Source organism: Sorex fumeus, unplaced genomic scaffold (assembly GCF_029834395.1).
Source record: "Sorex fumeus unplaced genomic scaffold, SorFum_2.1 ptg000122l, whole genome shotgun sequence".
In the NCBI taxonomy this organism is placed as follows: Eukaryota; Metazoa; Chordata; class Mammalia; order Eulipotyphla; family Soricidae; genus Sorex; species Sorex fumeus.
In genome coordinates this window covers 18619360-18641476 of record NW_026606179.1, presented here as the reverse complement: position 1 = coordinate 18641476, position 22117 = coordinate 18619360, and the positions used below count along the sequence as shown (strand labels likewise).

The 22117-nt window shown below is 53.7% G+C and overlaps 2 protein-coding genes across 2 annotated transcripts in view; one reads left to right on the top strand and one right to left on the bottom strand.

Annotated features, from left to right (window-relative positions):
• Positions 1–15392, top strand: part of SAMD4B (sterile alpha motif domain containing 4B) — a 42336-nt gene extending 26944 nt beyond the window's left edge. The window contains exons 3-13 of the mRNA XM_056137191.1: positions 2615–3085; positions 7957–8196; positions 8508–8617; positions 8756–8842; positions 9604–9940; positions 10343–10428; positions 10778–10896; positions 11320–11518; positions 11887–12010; positions 13801–13884; positions 14076–15392. Coding sequence (XP_055993166.1) covers positions 2615–3085; positions 7957–8196; positions 8508–8617; positions 8756–8842; positions 9604–9940; positions 10343–10428; positions 10778–10896; positions 11320–11518; positions 11887–12010; positions 13801–13884; positions 14076–14104 — 1886 coding nt within the window. The 3' untranslated portion in view covers positions 14105–15392. The remainder of the gene's footprint in view (positions 1–2614; positions 3086–7956; positions 8197–8507; positions 8618–8755; positions 8843–9603; positions 9941–10342; positions 10429–10777; positions 10897–11319; positions 11519–11886; positions 12011–13800; positions 13885–14075) is intronic.
• Positions 15393–16253: 861 nt separating this feature from the next.
• PAF1 (PAF1 homolog, Paf1/RNA polymerase II complex component) lies at positions 16254–21883 on the bottom strand. The gene is made up of 14 exons (XM_056137192.1): positions 21656–21883; positions 21130–21159; positions 20954–21046; positions 20517–20638; positions 20353–20419; positions 20163–20264; positions 19976–20081; positions 19822–19890; positions 19625–19728; positions 19430–19546; positions 19208–19336; positions 17042–17147; positions 16865–16955; positions 16254–16778 (listed from the first exon to the last, which is right to left on the bottom strand). The coding sequence occupies exons 1-14, from the start codon at positions 21700–21702 to the stop codon at positions 16378–16380; spliced, it is 1584 nt and encodes a 527-aa protein (XP_055993167.1). The 5' UTR covers positions 21703–21883; the 3' UTR covers positions 16254–16377.
• Between the last annotated feature and the right edge of the window lie 234 nt (positions 21884–22117).

Genomic DNA, 22117 nt, shown 5'->3' with positions numbered 1-22117 from the left:
CTAACTCTTGCATGCAAGAGTGTCTTAAAGATAACACAGCTTCCTCTCAGTGAGCATGCAAGACACTGTGGGTGTCTACAGGTCACTGCTGTGACTCAGGCATGAGCTTAACTAGCCAACAGTAAAGGCAGGTTTGGCCTCAGCCCTTGATCCCTGTCAGGTTTTCCCCATCATACACTGTAACAAGCTTTTCAAGGAGTACAATTAGACCTTTGCCTGCTCTTTTTCAAGGCTACCTTTATGTGGCCAACCTGAAACCTTACTCTTGGGACCTCATTTCTTGAGGTTGTTGAAAGGAAACCAGGTCTGCAGACCATGGGGTGGGAAAGAGTTACCATCACCTCACCCATCATGGACTGACCTGTCCCCAAAGGGGAATGGGTTCAGGCATTCCTAAAGGCAGGATTTAGATAGGAGAAAAGAGGTCATTGCCGTTTATAGCCTTGGCTCTCAGCCAGATTGTTGAAAGTTAGAGGCCCAGAGAAGATGGGGGTTTCCTAAGCTGAATCTTTACCTGGGGCATGGGAGGTAGGGAATGCACTAGAAATCAAAGTGACATTGGTCTCGGAGTTATGGAACCTACATCTACTATGTTTTACTGGTTGCGGTTGAAAGTCCTCGTCAGGATATGCCATACTGGTTTTCTATGGAAAGAAAAATCCATTTGGGTGACTGGGACAGATTGGAGGAAAGAATTGAGAACCAGACCGGTTTAAAATTAGCAACGGGGCTAGAGCGATAGCACAGCGGATAGGGCGTTTTGCCTTGCACGTGGCCAACACAGCATCCCATATGATCCCCTGAGCACCACCAGGAGTAATTCCTGAGTGCATGAGCCAGGAGTAACCCCTGTGCAACACCCGGGTGTGACACAAAAAACAAACAAACAAAAAATAGCAATAGGGAGGATGGAGGCAGAGAGTTAGTGTAGCGGCTAAGGCAGTTTCCTTGAATGCAAGAAACCTGGCTTTGATCCCCTGGACAATATGGTCCCCTGAGCCTTATCCTTGTGCACCGAGCCAGTAGTAAACCCTGAGCACTGTAGGCTGTGATACAAAAAAGCAAAAATTAATAGCAGTAGTTGGGGATGTGGCTCAGTAGTTGAGCAGGTTCAAGGTGATTGATTGCCCAAGGTCCAGCCAAAAAGCTTGGGGGGGGGGTGGGTCCAGGCAGCTGAGAGAGTAGAGATTAATGTACTGGCCTTGTATGTGGCCAGGCCCAGTTTGATCTCCAACACCATATGATCCCCCAGCACTGGCAGGAATATTCTTTGAGCGCTGCCATGTGTGGCTCAAACACAATCCCCCCAAAATAAATTTGAGGGAGATCTAGACCATCTGGTTCTTGGACCCCAGCCTCTTCTCCCCTTTGTTGCTGTTGCAAGCACAAGGGTTCAGCCACCCTTAGTGGCAGTGTTCACATGCGCCCTGGCTGTAGTTACATTCGGTTCATTGTGCTCACACACATTTGGGTTGTGGTCCTCTCCAGAGATCTCTGGGCTCACAAGCATGCTCACAGGGACGGCTGTGGGTCACACTTGGGCTTGCAGACCCAGATTCTTAATTACGTTCTTGTTAAGTTTTGTTTTGAGGCCACAAACAGAGGCAGGCACTTGGGGGACCATGTGGTGTTGGGGAACTAACTTTGGCTTCCCCAGTGCAAAATGTGCACTCCAGGCCTTTGCACTACCTCCCCGACTTAACTCCCACATCAGGGCTCACATACATACATGCTAAAGACTATACTTTTTTCTTTTTTTTTTTTGCTTTTTTGCTTTTTTGCTTTTTGGGTCATACCCAGTGATGCACAGGGGTTACTTCTCACAGTGCTCAGGGGACCATATGGGATGCTGGGAATTGAACCCGTGTTAACCATGTGCAAGGCAAATGCTCTACCCACTGTGCTATTGCTCCAGCCTCCAAGACTACACACTCTAGTTGGCTACAGGGGTCCTAGGTACGTCACGGCAATCGCCAGATCAAATTTGAGACCTCATTCATACAAGGCAGTGCTTTTTGCTTTTGAGCCACCCCCAGGCCCCAGAGACTGTTTTACTAACTGCTATATTTCACTGTTTTTCTCCAAATCAGGAAGGAGGCTGGTTAGTTCAGAATCTTGGAAGAAAAGGGATAGTGAGGCTTTGAAGCCAGATAATGAGGGATGGGGACAACAGGAAGAGCTCAGGTTGCAGATCAACAAGCTGGGTTGAGGGGAAGTCACCGCAGGTTTGGGTTTGAGAGGAGGGGGAGGATAGGGTCCCGAGTAATAATTTAAGAGGTAGGGCATTTGCCTTGCACGAGGCCAACCCAGGTTTGATCCCCAGCACCCCATATAGTTCCCTGAGCACCAGCAGGAGTAATTCCTTGAGTGCAGAGCCAGGAGTATCCCCTGAGCATTGCTGGGTGTCCCAAAAAGGGGGGGGGGGGGGAGAGGAAGAGGATAGAACCAGGAAGAAGGACCCAAAGCAAGGTATGTTTGCTCACCTTTGTGTGGAGGGCAAGGTCAGCAGTTTATAAGAGGAGAAAGGGAGGCTGAGGGAGCAGACTGTAGGCAGTTTTTGGCTGCCAGGAGGTCCCAGCCTGGCCCCTAACATTTTCTGTTATCCTCTCCACAGCCATCGTCAGCCAGTGGCAACAGGAGTCCAAAGAGAAAGTGGTGTCTCTCCTATTGTCCCACCTGCCCCTCCTTCAGCCAGGCAACACGGAAGCCAAGTCGGAGTACATGAGGTTGCTGCAGAAGGTGCTGGCTTACTCCATCGAGAGCAATGCCTTCATTGAGGAGAGCCGCCAGCTGCTCTCCTATGCCCTCATCCACCCAGCCACCACGCTGGAGGACCGCAATGCACTTGCCCTCTGGCTGAGCCACCTTGAAGAGCGACTGGCTAGTGGATTCCGCTCCCGGCCCGAGCCCACCTACCACTCACGCCAGGGCTCTGACGAGTGGGGGGGTCCTGCAGAGCTGGGCCCTGGGGAGGCTGGGCCAGGCTGGCAGGACAAGCCACCCCGGGAAAATGGACATGTGCCCTTTCACCCACCTAGCTCGGTGCCGCCAGCCATCAACAGTATTGGGAGCAACGCCAATGCAGGTGAGAGGGTGGGTACAAGGAGGCTATGCTTCTGGGGAAAGGTCCAGGCAGGGCATTATGGGCCCCAGCTTCTGGGGGCACATTGAGGGGATGATCTGGCATGCAGAGAGCCTTCACTTAACAGGCATAATTGGTAGATCCCAAAGTCAACAAGTTTTTTTGTTGCATTTAAAATAAAAGTGAAAGGATTGAAAAGATAGTATAGCAGGTAAGGCACTTGCTATGCACATGTCTGACATGGGTTCAGTCCCCAGCATTCCATATGGTTCCCTGAGCACAGAGCCAGAAGTAAACCATGAACACCACTGGGTGTGTACCCCCCCCAAAACAAAAAAAAACTTCATATTTTTGGGTTAGAAATTAGATTCAAAGTGCTATGGGCCTCCAGAGTTATCCCAGTGGTTTGGGGTGGAACAAACACTTAGGGATCAAGCTTGACGCTCCAGTCCTTTAAACCACCTCCCCCTCCCTTTTCTGAAGTTTTATGTCTGGCCTCAGCTTATGGACTTCTGAGAAATCTGACTGAGCCTAGAAGGCCTAATACCCGCTGCAAGAGCTTAGTAATAGTCACTGACATTATTCAGTGTTGACCATACTGAGGACTCTACTGTAAGCACTTTTCAGGCATGGTTTCAGTTAATCCTCCTCCTAATTGTTGTCATGCTTCTTGGGCTCCTGCCACAGATGAAGATACCTAAAAAAGCAAGGTCATACCTTCTGGTCACATGGAACAAGGGAAGAACTGAGTAGGGTGCCGACCTCAGCATTCTGACGCTCTGATCACTAAACCATCCTGTCAAATAATTGGTTTCAAAAGGGCTTTCTTGTAAGCACGTTGGAGGCTGTGATGCTCTAGAAGAGCTGGTATTCTGGTACCTATTGTTTTCTGTGTGCAGATTTGAACTCAGGGCTGCACACGTGCATGGGAAGAAAGTGCTTTCTACCACTGTTCTGCCTCCCAGCCTTTCTTATGACTTCTTGAATGTTGGCTGAAATGAACTGGATAAAAAGTGGCTCTCCCAGGACTGGCTACAGTGGAATGCCCTGACTCAAGGAAAGAGTTTTCCAGGATAGAACCTCCGGGTGGTGGTGAAACAGCATCTTATGTGGGTGGGTAAGGGTGGTCCTGGATTTGTGATGCCTGCCTTGGCACTGTGTATATATGCATCAGCTGTCCTGGGCAGCTGTTTCTTCCCCAAGTACTATAGCTGTCCTGGTCACCTCCTCCATCTTGGCACTGGCAAGGATCAGAATAGAGAGGCAGAGGCTGTGGGCATTGCAAGAACTATGGCAACAGCAATTGAGATCCTCTGTTTAGGGACTTGGGCTGGGCGGAGGAGCCTCCTCAGCGATGCTGGAGGAACCTACAGACCATGTGATTCTGGAATGGAACCTAAGGTCTAGTGCCTGCCAGGCATGTAATTGAGCCCTGTGAACTTTCTCCCTGACCCTGCAAGCTCATATCTTTTTTTCTTTTTTTTTTTTTCTTTCTGGGTCACACCTGGCGATACACAGGGCTTATCCTGGCTCTGCACTCAGGAATTACTCCTGGCGTTGCTCAGGGGACAATAGGGATGCTGGGAATTGAACCCGTGTCAGCCACGTGCAAGGCCCTACCCACTGTGCTATGCTCCAGCCCCTCATATCTTTAAGTCTTAAAGCACCACACTTTCCGGCTTCCAGTTTGGAGGATAGATTTATTAATGGCAGTTCTATTAAAATACATTGAGATTCCAGTCTCTGCTGAGAACTGTTCTGAGAACTTTATACCTCTAAATTGTTGATGGAGTTACAAAATTGCCGCTTGCCTAAATGGAGTTGTCAGAACTGAAATCCAGTGATATCGGGGTCCCCAGCTCCTACTTGTAACCATCTAAAAGTGACCCTCCTGCAGGTGCTCTGTAAAGACCTCTGCAAGGGATAGGAGTTAGCAGTATAGTTCACCCAGATGTTTCTTCCCTCTCCACACCTTCAGTGCTCCCTATAAAGGCAGCAGCAGCTCCTGAAGGACTGATCTGGGGCCAGGAAGATGACTTAGGTGCTGGAGTGCTTGCTTTGAATGTGAGAGCTCTGGCTTCAGTCCCCGATCACAAATATGTCATATGGGGCTTTGAACCAGAAGCAAGAAAGGAACTGGACTTCGGCAGACGATAAAGTATATATGTAAAGGCAGGGAGCTGCAGAAGGGCATTTGATGGGGCAGGAGAATACAGCTGGTAGGGCACTTGCTTTGCACGTGGCTGACCACAGTTCGATCCCCGGCCTCCGAAATGGTCCTTTGAGCATCACCTGAGAGTAATCCCTGAGCACTGCAGGGTATGACAAAAAAAAAAAGTACAAGGGTCTAAATGAGTAGTAACAGTCACAGCTGCTTGTGTTTCCCATGAAACGGAGAGGGTGGTAGATGAACAACTCACCCAGGATCATACAGTGAATGGGCAACAGAGCCCCAGTTTGACTTGGAGCCGCCTTGACTCTCAGATCGCAGTGTCTCAGGATCACATTTGGCGGTCGAGGGGCTTTGAACTGTAGAATGACGCCTTTCAGTTTCAAGCAGTTGCAGGAAACAGGAAACCATTAAAATAGTTTTGAGTGGGGAGAAAGGATTGGCCTATAAAGGCAAGCAGGGTGGGTTTGGGGTGCTGCCAAGGACAGACCAGGGTTTCTTGGAGAGTGTGAAATCCCGGATCACTGCCAGCATTCCTGTTTTTAAGTTCTCAGGCTGTTGTTGCCTCCACCCCAGTGCCGGGCCACGCTGGGCTCCACAGGAGCTGCCCCGTCACTCCAATCCAGATAATGTCCTGCCTTGTCAGTCACTTTTGCCTGTTGGCTCAAAAGGGGCAAGACAGACTGTTATTAAGGATCCCCCAACTCCCTAAAGCCTCAATTGAGCTTTCTGGTAATGCAGAGATTTGGAAAAGTCCCTGAGGACCCCAGATGCCACCAGCAGGTTGGAAGTTGGTCCTCCCTGGCAGATGTCTCCCATCCAAGAGCATAGATCATGCAGATGAAGTGAAGCTCCTTGGGGTCTGGCCTAGGTTGGGGTCAGTGGCGCACGGCAGGAATCTGTCCTTCCCAGCAGAGACAAGGCTAGGAGCTGCTATGGCTTCCTCCCAGCTCCCTGTGGGAACTGGGGCAAAGGGATTCCCTCCTGGAACCTTGATGTTCTCACCTACCCAAGAAGACTTAAAGCCTTGTTCCTTCTCTTCTCTGACTCGGGATGTTTGTGGGTGCCCTTTGTCAAGCTCAGACACACACAGATGCCCAGCTCCAGCCCCCATTAGAATTGGGGAGTACCAAAAACCATAATGAAACTGGTGGTTCCTGGGTCTCTTGCCTTGTACCTGATCCAGGGCAGGCAGAAATGACTGTGAAGACTTGCCCAGGGTCCAGTGCAGGAGAAAACAGGCTGGGAGAGTCAGTGAGCAGCAAACTGGGGGCAACAGCATTGAATCCTGGTAATGTAAGGCAGGAGCCATGAGAGAATGCTGCACAGGCAGGCAGGCTGAAGCAGCCAGCAGACAGGGAATAGAACATGGAAAGTTCAGGGAACTGGTGGGCACCTGTGTACGCCAAGAATGGTTCCAAATCAAGTGGGGTAATTTGTACCCCTTGGGAGTGGAGTGTGTAATGGTGCCTGCCAGCCGTCCTGGAGAAAAGGGCTGGGATCCACCCTGATTTGGGCACATTAGAGAAGGAATCTGCAGCCTGTTGCCAGGGAAGGTAAGGAGGTAATTTATGTAGTTGGTCCATTGACTGAATGAGTATGAATGGACCCACGGTGATTGCTCAGGGTACAGCAGTGTGGGACCTGAGGTGGTACTGTACTGTCTACTGCTGCAGGAGTAAGCATCAGGTCAGCAGGGACTGAGATTGGAGAGTCAGGTAGTGATAGGTGCCATGAGCAAGATAAGACGATATCAGGGTGCTGAAGAGAAGCATGTTGGATAGGGCTTCTGCCTTGCACACAGACCCAGAATCAGTCCCAGCGCTCCATAGGGTCCCCCAAGCACTGCCAAGAGTGATTCCTGAGTGCAGAGCCAGAAGCCACTGCTGGCTGTGACCCAGAAGGCCACAAAACAAAACAAGAACATTGATCAGATAGAGTGGCCAGGATTGGGGTAGGGGCAGCAGTGTCTGGTGGAGGATTCTGGGAAGGCCTCAAAAGAGGCAACACTTGATTGAGATGAGACAGGAAGGAAACATTAGCTAAGATCAGGAAGAAGGAAGCAAGGACCAAAATGAGAACAGGCTGCTAAGGTGAGCCATTTGGGGAGACGGGCGTTGACAAAGTCTGTGACGACTTGAACTGAAGGATCATTTGTCAGAGAGGAGAGGTGAAGTACGAACAGGGTCAGGTCCTGCTGGGCCTTGAAGGTGTACGGGGAAGGGTTAGGGATAGGGTATTTTGCAGTGTCGGGGTCCAAGCCCAGTTCCTCTGCCTGTAAAGCAGACTTGGCCACAGAGCCACATCCTCAACCAAGAGTTATAAGTTTGCCCTCAAAATGAAGAGAAGCCACAGGTAGGTTAAGCAGGTGATGACTGGGTCCGTCTCCATTTTTAGAGGGATCTGTGTGGTTTTTGTGAGGTGGGGTAACTGTAGGAGGAAGAATGGAAGGAGGCTGAGGAAGGGGTCACCAGAACCAGGGCCCCACAGAGGAAATGGAGAAGTTCAGAGACATAGCCAGAGGCTTGAGATGGGGTGATGAGTAGGGAATGAGAAACATCTGGTGGGCGCATCCCCTGGCATCTCAGGGTTCTTTGACCTTGTTGGATTCTGGGACACCAAATGAGGGCGGGTGGGGGTATGCCTGATCTTACATCATCATTGGCCCACGCCTGACCTCTTGCCTCTCTCCCCCTCTGGCCAGGTCTCCCCTGCCAAATCCACCCCAGCCCGCTGAAGCGCTCCATGTCACTTATCCCCACAAGCCCCCAGGCCCCTGGCGAGTGGCCAAGTCCAGAGGAGCTTGGGGCCCGGGCTGCTTTCACCACGCCCGACCACGCACCCCTCTCACCCCAGAGCAGCGTGGCCTCCTCTGGCAGTGAGCAGACGGAGGAGCAGGGCTCCAGCCGGAACACTTTCCAGGAGGATGGCAGTGGCATGAAAGGTACCCTCTACGGTGCTTCTGGGAGTCGCTGGAATGATCCCAGGGAGTAGAAGGAGGAGGTCTTGGTGCAGTTGGAGGGTGGGGGGATACTTCTTTGTCTGCTTACAGAAGGGAAGTTTCTGGGGGACACAGCAACCTCTTTCTGCAAAGGTGGTAGGTTAAATCAGCCTGGAATTGCTCTAGAGGAAGGCTTCTGCAGGGCTTGAGGGTCAAAGGGAATGTGCAGCTGCTTCCCACCCCCAGAGGGACGCCTGGGCTATCCCCTCCCCTGCATGTCCCCACGTCCCTGACTAGATGCCTCTCCCCCGCAGATGTCCCTACGTGGCTCAAAAGCCTCCGCTTACATAAGTACGCAGCCCTCTTCTCCCAGATGAGCTATGAGGAGATGATGACGCTGACGGAGCAGCACCTGGAGTCTCAGGTGACGCCCAGGGAGCCTGGGGGGAGCTGGCGCAGATGGCCCTGGCAACCCAAGCTGCCTGTTTTGTTGGCCTTGTTGGTGCGCCCCTAGGTACCTCAGTCTCCTATTTTCAGCTGCTTGTCCCTTCTTCCCCTTCAGAATGTCACCAAAGGTGCCCGCCACAAGATAGCCCTGAGCATCCAGAAGTTGCGTGAGAGACAAAGTGTCCTCAAGTCCCTGGAGAAGGTGAGACCCTGGTTTCTCCTCTGGTGCCCGATGACTCCTCGATCCTGGGCTGGCCTCTCCTTATGGCCCTCCCCAGCCCCAGGGACCAAAACAGGTTCCATCCCAGGGCTAGCTGCCTGTGGCACAGAAGTTCCTCTCCCTGCCTGTCTTGGTCAATCTCAGGACTTCTCTGGGACTGAGTTCCTTCTCACCCCATCTGGTTCCTTACTGACTGCCCTTGCTAGGACAGCAGCATGTTCTGTGTGCGTCACCTCTCTCCCTGCTTAGATCACCTACCTGCCTCCATTTGTTCAGTGCTTGATGCTTGATCTTTCTTGTCCCCTCACTGTCTGGAGATGAGTCTCTGGTTCTGTCCTAGTAAAACACTTAATTTGTTGTTGTTTTGGGACCATACCTGGAGCTGCTCAGGACTTCCTCCTGGCTCTGTACTCAGGGGTCACTCCTGATGGGGCTCCAGGGACTGTAGGTTTCTGGGGATTGAGCCTGGGTCAGCCACCTGCAAGGCAAGTTCCTTCCCTGCCCACTGCACTGTCTTCTCAGGCTCATGAATGCCTTTGAGACCTCACCTGGAAGAGGGAAGAAGGAATTTTTGTGTGCATATATACATACATGTGTCTCGAAATATACACATTCTGTACCGTCATCTGCCTTCTTTGAGCTGGACCCCAGGGCTCTGCCTGTTCTGAAGCCTCACCTCACCCCATTTGTCAGGCCTTCTCCTGGGGAGGTTGGCCTGTGACCCTGGCCCTGTCCTCCCACAGGATGTGCTGGAAGGCGGGAATCTGCGCAGCGCTCTGCAGGAGCTCCAGCAGATCATCATCACCCCCATCAAGGCCTACAGTGTGCTCCAGGCCACTGTGGCCGCTGCTGCCAGCCCTGCTGCCAAGGATGGGGGCCGGGGGGAGCCCCCGCTGCCGGGCGCTGAGCCTTCCCTGGCTCACTCCAGTGCAGACAAGGGCACTGAGGCCAAGGACCCTCCAGCCGCAGAGAGTTATCCCCCTCCACCAGCTCCGGCTCCCACAGATGGCAGTGAGCCGGCCCCAGCTCCCGTCGCTGACGGGGACATCCCCAGCCAGTTTACACGGGTGATGGGCAAAGGTGAGTCTCAGAACAGGAATGTCTGGAGCCAGGTGCACCTCGGCTTTAAGGATCAGAACTGAGTTGCAGGATCTGATGGTGGGAACAGGGCTTCTAGAAGTCCCTGGGACATACAGGGTCTGTAAGAGTGTCTGATAGTGAGGCTGGATGGTGCCTTACTGCCTTGGGAGTCTCAGCAGAAGGTGTTGTGACAGAGGACACCATGGGAAGGGTCCACAGTAGGCAGCTTTCCACTTCTCTCAGCCAGGCACCATGTCCACCCTGTGCCAGATGCTGGGCCTGGCATAGCATCAGACTCAGCCAGCCTGGTAGTTCCTCCTATGCCATTCGGACTGAGGCCAGGATACCTGCAGAATGTAGACGTCTGGCAGGGACTCATCTCCTATCTCCTGTGTCCCCCAGTGTGCACCCAGTTGCTGGTGTCCCGGCCAGACGAGGAGAACATCACCAGTTACCTCCAGCTCATCGAAAAGTGCCTGACTCATGAGGTGAGCTTAGTTCCAAGCTCCCTGAAAATGGGCCCCCCACTACCCCACTCTGGACCCGAGAGCCCCTTCCTGTCCTCCAGACTCTTCCCACTGTGCTGACAGCAGCGAGGCCCTGAGCATTGCTGCTGCTGCTCCTCGGGGCCTTCATACAGTTCCCCTCTCAGCAAACACATGTCCGTTCCGCACCCCCTTGTCTGGTGCCAGGGGCTTCCCTTTGCTTCCACCTCATGGTGCTGATTGGTTACGGTTTGATGTCTGTCTGCACCCCACCATGCTATAGGCCCCTTGTGCCCAGTTCACCTCCTTCGTGAGCTGAGTATCTGATAGCTACCACCTCTCCCCAATCTAGGCTTTCACGGAGACCCAGAAGAAACGGCTGCTGTCCTGGAAACAGCAGGTGCTGAAGCTGCTCCGAACCTTCCCGCGCAAGGCGGCGCTGGAGATGCAGAGCTACCGGCAGCAGAAAGGGTAGGCTACCACAGCCCTGCTGGGGACACCGTGCTTGAGATCTGACTGCTCCATGGGCTGGGAACCCTGGTGTCCTCAGTGAGAAAGTCACTCATGAAGACTTTCCCAGAAGAAAATCGGGATGTTCTTTCTAGGAGGTTAAGTACGTCAAAATCAGCTACAGGGCCTTCCCATCCCACGGTATGCAGTAGGCTGAGGACTCCCTTCTTATCCCAGACAGCAAAGACTCCAGAATTGCTTTGACAGCCCTAAGGGAAACCTCTGTGTTCCCTACTCTGTCTCCATCTAGGGGGCAGATGGATTGAGCTGGGACGCTGCAGACAGGGAACTCACTCAGATTGTTCTGTATTGCCTGTTAGGACAGAGATGGAAGGAGTTTCTCCCCACCCCAAAAACTGATGTGCCCTTTCTGTTCTCTTACAGCTGGGCGTTCGGCTCCAACTCACTTCCCATAGCTGGCTCTGTGGGGATGGGGGTAGTCCGGCGGACCCAGCGACAGTTCCCAATGCCTCCCCGGGCCCTCCCGCCCAGCAGGATAGGCCTTCTGAGCCCCTCAGGCATTGGGGGCATCTCCCCTCGACATGCCCTCACCAGCCCCAGCCTTGGGGGCCAGGGCCGACAGGTGAGCCGACCAGAAGTAGAGAGGCAGGTGGACATGGGGCTGGGACAGTCATGCTGGGAGTTGGTCTGCATGTTCACATCTGGACCTCAGCCTCTCCCCTCTGTCCTCTGCTTGCTTCTTGAATTTGGTTGGCTTTGGGCGTGGGATATAACTCAATGGTAGAACACTCACCTTTTGATTCTGTGGTGCTTCTGGTTGTTTGTTGTGGGGGTCACATACAGTAGTGCTTAGGGGCTCTTCCTGGCACAGTGCCCCCAAGTTGCTCTAATGGATGCTGGGGACCGTGCAGTATAGGGTGCTCTGGCCCTTTGCACTCAGCCCCTGAGTGCTCTCCAGGGCCCCCTAACTCACTTCTCCTGCCCCTACAGAACCTGTGGTCTGCCAATCCCGGAGGCAGCAACAGCATGCCCAGCCAGAGCCGCAGCTCTGTCCAGCGCACCCACTCGCTCCCGGTCCACTCGGCACCCCAAGCTGTTCTCATGTTTCCTCCAGGTACAGTGGCCCTGTCTTGGGGCCTCGACAAAACACTTCGCTGACTTTTCCCTTCTCTTCTGCCCTCCTGCTACCATCCTGTCTGTATGCACGCTCATGGAGAGGCAGATGACGCCCCCCACGCCCTTCTCCACAAATGCGTGCCCTTCTCCCACATTCCCACTTCCGCTTCTCTCTTGGGTCCTGCCTTTATATGTACGTGCTCTGGCACTCCTCCCTTGCCCCCTCTCATGCTTCTAGTGTCCCTGCTGGTGTCTGTCACCTCTCTGAAGACTCATCACATGTCCCATTGAGAAGGGGTTGAGTGGGGAGGCAGTGTTGCCATGGAAGGGAGTCCTGTCTCCCCTCTCCATCCCTGCTCCTTCCTCCATCCAAGGGCTGACTCTGATTCCAGCCCTTTGATTGGGTGCCTATGCTGAAGGGTGTTTGTGGTGCAAGAGTTTTTCCCCTTTGCTCACAGGTCTGCCCAGAGATAAAGACTGGGCAGGGTGGGCCAGGGGCAGAGAGAGGGGCACTGGCCCGCCTTCTCAGCAAGCAGGGGTGCAGTTCTTGGACCCCATGCCCCTGCTCATGAGACCACCGGGATGGATTAGATTTGGAGTAGGGGATCTGGAAGGAACTCGGATTTGACCTTGAGGTTTTGAGTCAGATTGGTGATGATTCTTTTTCATTCTCACCTCTGGCAGTGCTCAGGTGTTCTTGGTGATGCCCTGGAGAACACTTTGTCAGGGACCAAACCCAGGCATGCAAAGCGTGCACTCCAAGCCTTTGATCCATCTCCCTGGCCAGGGATTTTTGTCTGATGTGTTTTTGTGGTGCCAGGGATGGATCCTAGCACCTCATACATGTGAGGCCTGTACCTATGTCCAAAACCACATCCTTGGCCCAGGGAGCCATTGTTTATGAGCTTATTAGGGCTGCACCTATCACAGGCGGGGAGCCCAGAGCTCACGTGCATCCTTACATAGGCCTTAGCACGTGGTAGGAATTGGGTGTACAGGAACAGAAGATTAGAGTTTTTTGCGCCAGTCTGCTGTGAGCTGAACTGTCATACAGCTTTCCTGGCAGTGCATTTAAACCAGCTCCTTCCATACGTACATGAGGAACTGGTGTGGGTCTCGCCTCATTTGTCAAGAGGCAGACTCAGGTCAAGGCAGACTCAGAGCAAGTTCAAAGACAAGTTTTGTTAAGTGATGAGGTTTGAGCTCATTGTCTAGAGTGGAAGTGGGAGCAGCATCTCCTAGACCCAGGACCATGAGAAAGGTGCTGGGAAGAGGCATCAGATTAGTCAGGAAGGGAGGCTGCTTTCCAGAGGCCATCCAGGAGGCCTCGGGAAAGGAGGTCTGAGGACAAGTCCCATGGCTGTTGTCCTAGCTTTCCGCTCTTGAGGCCTGTCGGATCACATCCTGCCCCCAGCAGCAAGTTCAGGCCTTCCTGTTCAGGAGGTTCTCATTAGCTTCTGCTCCAGCTACAAAGTGGACCACCAGTCAAGGAGCACAGGGCTGCCCAGTGCCCAGGCAGATGCCCAGACTGTGCCCAAGGCAACGTGCAGTGTGCGTCCCAAATAGTCGCAGCCTGTGTGGCCTCCAGGATGCTCGCTCCCTCCGCTGCTCCCCCACTTCCTCTGTGCCTCTCGGCTTTCTCTGCCTGCCAAGTCCGCCTGTTTCTCTCCCGCACACCCTCCTGTGCTCTGCTGCTCTCACCCTGCGCTTCCGTCTCCCCCACGCAGCCCTTCCAGCTCTGCGCTCCGCCCCAGCCCTGTCCTCACGGCCTTCCTCTCTCTCACCCAGACTGCCCGGTCCCTGGGCCTGACCTGGAGATCAACCCCACTCTGGAATCTCTGTGTCTGAGCATGACAGAACACGCCTTGGGGGGTGAGCATTTCCTCTTTCCCTGACCCAGCAGCATCTCCACCTTGGAACCAAGCAACTCCCGGGTCCTCCTAAGGGGTCCCCAGGGGAGGCCGGCCTCCAGGGAGGGCCTGGCTGGGATGACAGGCTACTAAGCGCCTTCTCTCGGGCTGCCCATCAGCTCCTGATCTTGCTCCCTTCCTTTCTCACCACAGATGGGACAGACAAAACCTCCACCATCTGACGGGACCCACAGCCCAGCGCACCCATAGGCTCCCTGGGCGGCGGGCTGGGACAAACCCCCAACGGGCTTCTCCGCGACAGTGAGAGGGTGGGCTGGCTCAGCTATACATTCTAATATTTTTCTACTCTCTCACCCTCTTAACTTTTGTTTAACATTGGCACATGCCTTGCTCACTCCCTGGCCCGTCGAGGGGGCTGCTGAGGCCCAGGGCAGTAGGGGGCAACCAGGACAAAGGGGGCAGGAAGCGGCCAGACGGCCTGCCCCTCTCCTTCCCATCCCCATCCCCTACCTGCCCCTCTACGGCCCTTGAGCCTGCCTGGCCACCTGTCCCTCCCTAGGGCGCAGCCTCCCCCGAGACTCGGGGACTCTGTCTCATGGGGTCTGCTCCCAACCTTCTGATGTTGGTAGCGCCAACTCGGGATTTGCTCTGCTCTGCCGAGTGTCCGAGGGAGGAAGCGTGCGGCCACCTGCCCTCCCCGTCATTCCCCAGGACAGGAGCCCCTGCCCAGCCCTCCCCTCGCCCTGTTATCAGAGGCTCTCTACAATTAATTTCTTAGGCCTATTTAAGATACATATTTATATAGTTCTTAACGGTTTTTCTCTTGATCATTCCCTCTCATTTTTAGAATCCCCAGGCCTCTCTCTGAGCCGACCAAGTGGCTGGGGGAGCCTGACTTTTCCAAGGGGAGTGGGCAGAGCCCCCTTCCCTAAACCCTAGCCCTTCCCTTCTCCCCCAGCCCTGGCTCCCCTGATGCAGAGGTTAAAGGTGGGGAGTCAGGGCAGCCCGTGAGGTCAAGTCTGTTGCCTTAACGTCCCCTTCCCCCCACCAACACACCCTTCTCCACCCCCAGGTCTGCTTGCCAAGGCTTGGGGGTTAGGAATAAGGGAAAGGGGATTGTTTGGTTTTGGGGTTTCCTCCCCTTTTCTTTCAGCCTCCCCTTCTACCCCATGCTGTCACGACCTCACTAAGTTGAACACTATAGCATAACCCAGAGACTCATCCCAGCCCAGAGTCAAACCCTGCTGGTCCCCGTGACCCTAGAGGGCTTGTGCTGGGTCCAAGTAGTGGAGAGGCCCTGGGGGTTCAGGCCGTGGTGGGGGAGCCAGGGTTCCTTATTCCAACCCCTCTTCCCCCTCCACCTCACTGGGACATTCTCAAGCTTTTCACACCGAAAAGGAAAAAAATGTTATTTTTAGATACATTTTATGAATAACTTTTGTTATGAATATGGCTGGTAACCATTGTGTATGTTATTAAAGATACAAAATGTTGGGAAAAAACAAAAAACCAAAAAAAAAAATTGAAAACCACCGCCCTCCCCGCACTCCGCCCATTTCCCAGACCATCTTGCCTCTGCTCTCCTGGTCTGGACCTCCCTCAGCTCTCAGCCCAGGGAGGGGAGGCAACCAGGGGATGGGGGGGCCGGGGGCACGCTCTAGGTCCCCTCCTCCCCCAGTGCCGGGCTGGGTGGGGTGTCAGGTTTATTTATGTACCTCTTGCACACTCATCAACCTATGCAAGTCCCCCGCCCCGGCCCCCATGTTTCTGTGCCTTTGCTCATTCCCCTCAGCCCCCAGGAAGTGGGACGGACAGGGGCCACCTCCTTTGGAATCAGCAGGGTGTCCCGTCTTGGGGACCCTCACCACCTCCCAGCCAGCCCCATCTTCACTCCCCATCAGTGGCTGTGGCCTGGCGCCGGAGGTGGTGAGGGGCACCCGCCATACAGCGGGAGGCCAGGGCCACCCCCACCCCCTGACAGCAGAGTGTGCAGGACGCAGGCGGCCCCACTCTGATGGGCAGGACTCCCACCTTCTCCCTCTCCAGCCCCTGGCCTCTCGCCATGGTCTCGCCTATCCCTCTGGCCCCAGCCCCACTGGCAGAATCAGCTTTGAGTAACTGTACAGTTTTTCTCGCTGTTGGAGAAGACTTATTTGTTGGAGTTTCACTGTTTAATGGTCTGGGCTTATTTTGGAAAAAAAAAAAAAAAACCAATTCTGACCTTTGTTATGCTGCATTTCATGGAAAACCTGCTGACCTTGCGTCTGTTGTCTTGCGGTTCGTCTTGAGCCTAGGCCACCTGCGGTGGCTTGGGGGTGGGATATGGGGAAGGGGTTCCAGGCTAATGGCCCCTGGAATGAGCACTGGGGGTCAGGAGGGAAAGTGTAGTTTATTAACAAAGGCTCAGGGGAGGGAAACAGATGCCACCGAGGGCTGGCAAGCAAGTAACTGGCAAAGTGCCTTCCTGCATGGGTGCCAGCCTACAGCCTGGGACTCAGTCACTGTCACTGTCAGCCTCGCTGGACTCGGACGCTGCCGCCTCGCTGCCATCCTGGGCCGAGTGCTCGCTGCCACTGGGGAAAGGGCTGGCACTGCGGCTGCGCTGGCCACCCCCATCACTGCCACTATCAGAATCATTGTCGCTGCCACGGGCCTGTCCTCTGTCCTCCTCATCCGAGTCCGCATCCTCCTCCGAATCTGCATCGCTGCCGAAGATTTCCTCCTTGTCCCGGGCGGCTCGCGCCTCATCCTCACTGCTTTCCTCCTCGCCACTCACGCTCTTGTCGCTTGCCTCTTCCCTGTCACCTTCCTCACGCTCACTCTCACTGCCAGAGTGCTCTGAGCGCTCGTCCTCACTGGCCTCCTTCTCACTGCTGCTCTTCTCTCGTTCTTCATCTGTGCAGAAGCCGAGACGTGAAACTCAGTTCCTGTCTGCCTGCCCAGCCTCCCCACTCCAGGGTGTGGCCACCTGCCCTTGTTACCTGAGCCCCCAGCTTCTTTCTCCTCTGTCTCCATCTCCTCTTCCTCTTCTTCCTCTGGCTCGTGGTTCTCTAGCTGGGCCTTCCGTGCCTCCTGAGAGCAGAGTAGGGGGACAGGAGTTGGCGATTTCCCTCCCCCCTCACAGACCACCCTCCATGCTAGCCAATACTGCTAGTTACCTGGGCTTCCAGTTCTTTCTCATTCATATCCCGATGTTTGACCACAAGCAGAGCATTCGTACCCGACTGAACTCCAGCCTTGGCCCGGCGCTTACTCAGGCGGACCCTGTGGTGGGAGTGGGAATACAGTTAAAGATGTCCAGTGGGATGAACTGGTCTGACTTGGTCTGTTTTTCCCTACATCCGTGTTTACGCTGGAACCAACTAGGTTGTCAAGTAAATGAGGGTGACTACAACACTGGGGGCATTGCAGAGGTAGTGTTGGCACAACTTTTAAGAACTGGGGCAGGAGTAGGGGACACATACCTAATAAGTGCCTTGCTCTACACACAGCTAACTCAAGTTCCCTCAGCATGGCATATGCTCACCCCAAGGAGTGATCCTTGAACACAGAGCCTCGAATACAGCCAGGTATGGCCCCCAAATAAGAGTTGCTTAGCTGTCCCACACTTCATATAGCTTATCTCTGTCACGTACACACATATGGAGAATGTGTATTTTAACGTGAGCTGGTCACCATTACTTAAGAACACCACTGAGAGGCTAGAGCGATAGCACAGTGGGTAGGGCATTTGCCTTTCACGCAGCCAACCCAGTTTTGATCCCCAGGATCCCATATGGTCCCCTGAGCAATGCCAGGATTAATTCCTGAATGGAGCCAAGAGTAAGCCCTGTGCATTGCCAGATATGAGCAGAAAGCAAAAAAAAAAAAAAAAATAGAGCAGGGAGATGGCCCAGAAGGTGGGTGCACGTCTTTGTTAAGTGGGAGGGCCACACAGGAGCTCTGGCACTGCAGTGTCCTTTAAGCCCCCAAACAAAACCCACAAAACATGTATTTCTGGGTTTCTACATATTGAAGAACTAGACTTTGACCCACTAGGCAGTTCTCAACCTAGGGCCACACGTGAAAATCACATACATGGTGCGGGGCTCAGAAAAAAGGCGAAGGGTCCAACTAGTAGGACTGGGGCAGGAGGATGGGAATGCAAAAAGGAAAAACAAGGTCAGAAGGGGACCATGGTTGGAAAAAGGTCCAGAAACACTGGCTTAAAAACAATAGCCCACTGGACCACCTTTTACATTTCCTGCTTGACTTAGGCCAATTTGTGAGTTCTGCTTTAAAAAAACCTCAGGGTCGGGCTGAATGATAGCACAGCGGGTAGGGCATTTGCCTTGCACGCGGCCAACCCAGATTTGATTCCCAGCATCCCATATGGTCCCCTGAGCACTGCCAGGAGTAATTCCTGAGTGCAGAGCCAGGAGTACCCCTGTGCATTGCCAGGCCTCACCCAAAAAAAAAAAAAAAAAATCTCAGGGTCACTTTGCAACCCTTAACAGCAAAAGGCCAAGAGAGCAGTAAACTTGTATCTATCATGAGATTAAGCAGTCACATTTACAGGGTCACATTTCCCCCTTCTTTTGGAGGTGGGTGCAGATATTCCTGGCAGTGCCCAAAAGAACACATGGTGTGGGAGGCTTGACCTAGAGTCAGTCATTGGGACATAAGGCCAGGGTTTCTACTCTCCACTCTCCAGCCCCAGGAGGCTCACATTTTTTTAAACTGGGCACCTAGACGCTCACTGAAAAAGATGTTTTTTTTTTTTAAATTTACATTCTGCTCTCCACACCTCAGTGAAGTCTTTTAATAATGGGAAAAACTGTACCTAAAAAAGTGTTTTGTAGGATCAGAGTAAGTACCACTTGATCCCTGGCACCCTGGTTCACATTGTATCCAGCAATGCTGGCTGTGACCCAAAAAAAAACTCCCCAAAAATGTTCTCTAGCAACAAGGATTTTCTTTGTGGATTTTTGTATTGAAACTAGGTCCAGGGACTGGAGAGATAGCACAGCGGGTAAGGCGTTTGCCTTGCACGTGGCTGACCCAGGTTCGATTCCCAGCATCCCATATGGTCCCCTGAGCACCACCAGGAGTAACTCTTGAGTGCAGAGCTAGGAGTAACCCCTGTGCATCACCAGGTGTGACCCAAAAAGCAAAAAAAAAAAAAAAAAAACTAGGTGCAGAAGCAAGTTTACACTGTTCTTGCTTAGAAACGCATGTGACAGTGATCACCTTAAGCATAAATAACCTCCAAGTTGGCTCTCAAATAGGGTCTGGATCCTGAGGCTATGGCCCAAACTACTCTCAGATTGGCGCGCACTGAGCACCTGGTCTCCAGCTCGTTGTAGTAAACCCCATCGCCCTCTCGGAAGATGAAGAAGTAGTTTTCCTCATAGCCCTTGCTAGCTTTGTTCTTCACATTCCAGTTGTACTCCCGAGCAATCTTGTAGTCATACCTGAGAATGAGGAGTGTAATAGGATTAGCCTCACTTCTCTCCATGAGGAAGAAGACTTCCCAATCCCCCAGAACAAAAACACCCCACACGCACACATCATCTGGGGCATAGTCCATCTCTTCCTCTTGGTCCCGCTTTCGCTTCTTCAGTGTCTCATCCACCGGCAGGAAGTAGGCCACAAACTGATTGCCCTCCTCATCCATCATGCCCCTGGATGGTGAAGGGAGGTGTGGTGAAGACAAAGGGCCCATGAGCAAGTGGGCAGGATGGACCAATACAGCCACTTACCTGATCATGGCCTGAGACATCATTTCCAGTGCAGCAGCTCCACTTGTGTCCTTAGGGGCTGGGTCTGAGTCAAAGATGACTTGAGCACATGGGTTAATCCACATCTGCGGGGGGTGGGAGGATACACGGCACAGGTTAGACTGAAACTGGCAGAGACTCTAAGTGATCTCCCTGCACCTCCTGCCCTGGGCCCTGACCTTAAAGTCTGGGAAGACAGGCATGACTTCCACAGGTGTTACGCGGGGCTTGCTATAATGCTGGGATATCTGGAGGGAACAAAAATAGGATGAGGGGCAGGACATAAAGCTCTGAGCCACACTTCTGCCTGCTCCCAAGCAAAGCCCTCATTACTGATTTCTGGGCATCCTCAAAAGTCTTCTCGATTGCCGTAATCTGGCTATCCCGGTCTTTGTAGATTTCTTCCTCCGTGAACTGCTGCTTCACAGAAACCCCAATCCTAGGAGGGAAAAGAAAAGCTTTTAGGGACCAGTGGATACACCTGCAGTCACCTTCCTTCCCTCCTCCTGCTACAACTTACTTGACCTCAGGCTTCTCATTGGAAATGCCGTAACGATTGAACTCAGTGGAGATGTATTCTGTCTTTCGCATCCATGGAACCACTTTCGCGTGCTGCTGGGATCTAGCCAGAAGGATCAGGCACCTCAGGACCCCACCACTCCCCTGCTTTGAGAGCGATCTGATCAAATCCTCACTTGGCATCCCCTCACCTCTTAGAGCTGGTAGGGGCCTGAATCTCCTCTTCCAGAAGCTTCTCGTCAGCTGGATCTAGGAGTACTAGAGGAGAGCAGTGGGGACACAAAGTCCATGAAGGAGACCTGGCCTGACATGTGGCATGTCAGACCTGACCTGACCTCCCCGCCTCCCCACGCACCATTGGGGTCGATGCGATAGGTATCAGGGTTGATGAGGTCGATGGTGACCCCCAGGTCTGGCTCAGTCAGAAGATCATGTTTGTGCTGCTTCTCCAGAGACGTTGCTTTGTACTGGACAAACCTGAGTGGAGAGGCAGCCACTAGGGTTTCACCCCTCGGGTTCCTTGAGTCCCCACCACTTAAACTCCATGAGAACACAATACTGTCCCCAGGCTGGAGCCACACTCAGGTGGAAAGGGACGGGAACACTCACCAAGTGTCGTGAACACAGAACACTCATGAACACCGTGTTAGACACCCACTGTGTGTGAGGGTCAGTCCTAGACCCTCCAGAGCACTCAGCCAGTAAGTACTTGACCTCAGGGCCTGCACATTCCCCAAGGCAGTTGTTGGCTGTTGTTTATGCCCTGCCCCTCATCAGGGATCTCTGGCTCACCTGTTCTGGTCGAAGGGGTAGGTGATGAACTTGGGATCAAAGGGGATGTCAGGGAGGCTGTTGCAGTACTTGACTCGGCAGACCACTCCAGACCTGGGAACAGAGGCTCAAAACCCGGCCCTGCTGCAACCTCTCCCAGCACCCCTCCAAGACCCATGCGCTTGGGGCTCACTCACCTCTCAGGCAGAGTGCGGTGGGAATTGGGCCTGCGGGGAGGAAAGAGAGAGAGCATGACCTCTCCAGAGCCTTAAAAAGGGAGCCGGTGACAAGTTAATCCCCCTCTGTCGGGGTGCGCCGAGTGCTTTGGGGGAAACGGAGAGTTCCTCTTGGAGGAAGTTTTCCAAACCGCGTTAATGAAGCAAGCCAAACGCTCAATCGCTTAAAAAAAAAAAAGCTGGAGCGGGGGGACAGTTTCAGGTGCTTTTATCAAATCCTCCACCTCGCTGGGCTTTTTGGAAAGGGTCCCGAAAAATACGTGTGTGGAGGGATCAACATGCAATACCTTCCAAAGAGTTGCCAAAGGGCTTCGTCCTGAACCTGCCCCTTTGCTCAGATGTTACGGCGTTAGGGCTTGACGTCATGAACTGGCGGGGGGGGGTCGCTGATGACGTCGTAAGCAGACACCCGCGTCCAACCCCCCGCCTCGCCTATACCTGGGCAAAGCTCCATGAGGGCAAGGCGGTCACGCGGCGTGGCGCCTACCTGTGGCCATCCTCCCGCTGGGCCTGAGTCTGGATGGTGGGCGCCATGGCGACGAGGCGACGGCAGCTCCGGCCGGGTCCTCGCCGAGCCTCAGCGGGGTGCGGAGGGGCGTGCCAACTCCGGTGGACGCTCGCTCCGAGGCACGGTTCGGGGCCCTTTCCGCGGAGATAAGGGCAGGATGAAGTGGGTTACCGAGAAGAGCTCTGAGAGAGACACTCCGGTAAACCCTCAGGCGGCACCGACTGCCGCGAAGCAGCGGAGGACGCGGACGAGCCGCCTCACGCCGCGAGGGCTTCGGGGAAATATAGTCCGAATAGAGGCTGCCCCTGGATTGGTGGGCGGCTGGTAAAGGGCGGGGCAAGAGGGAAAAACTACTTTGTGATTGGTGGATCGGTCTCATGGCGGAGCGCGAATCACGAGGGCCTTCTTCCCTTCCATTGGTGGAATGCGACGGGAGGCGGG

Excerpts from the sequence above, each read along its gene's own strand:
- PAF1 (XM_056137192.1), bottom strand. The coding sequence starts at position 21,702 with ATGGCGCCCACCATCCAGACTCAGGCCCAGCGGGAGGATGGCCACAG. Across the intron at positions 21,047-21,129 it reads CACCGCACTCTGCCTGAGAG|GTCTGGAGTGGTCTGCCGAG; the intron begins GTGAGTGAGCCC and ends CTCTGTTCCCAG. Across the intron at positions 20,265-20,352 it reads GCCCCTACCAGCTCTAAGAG|ATCCCAGCAGCACGCGAAAG; the intron begins GTGAGGGGATGC and ends CCTTCTGGCTAG.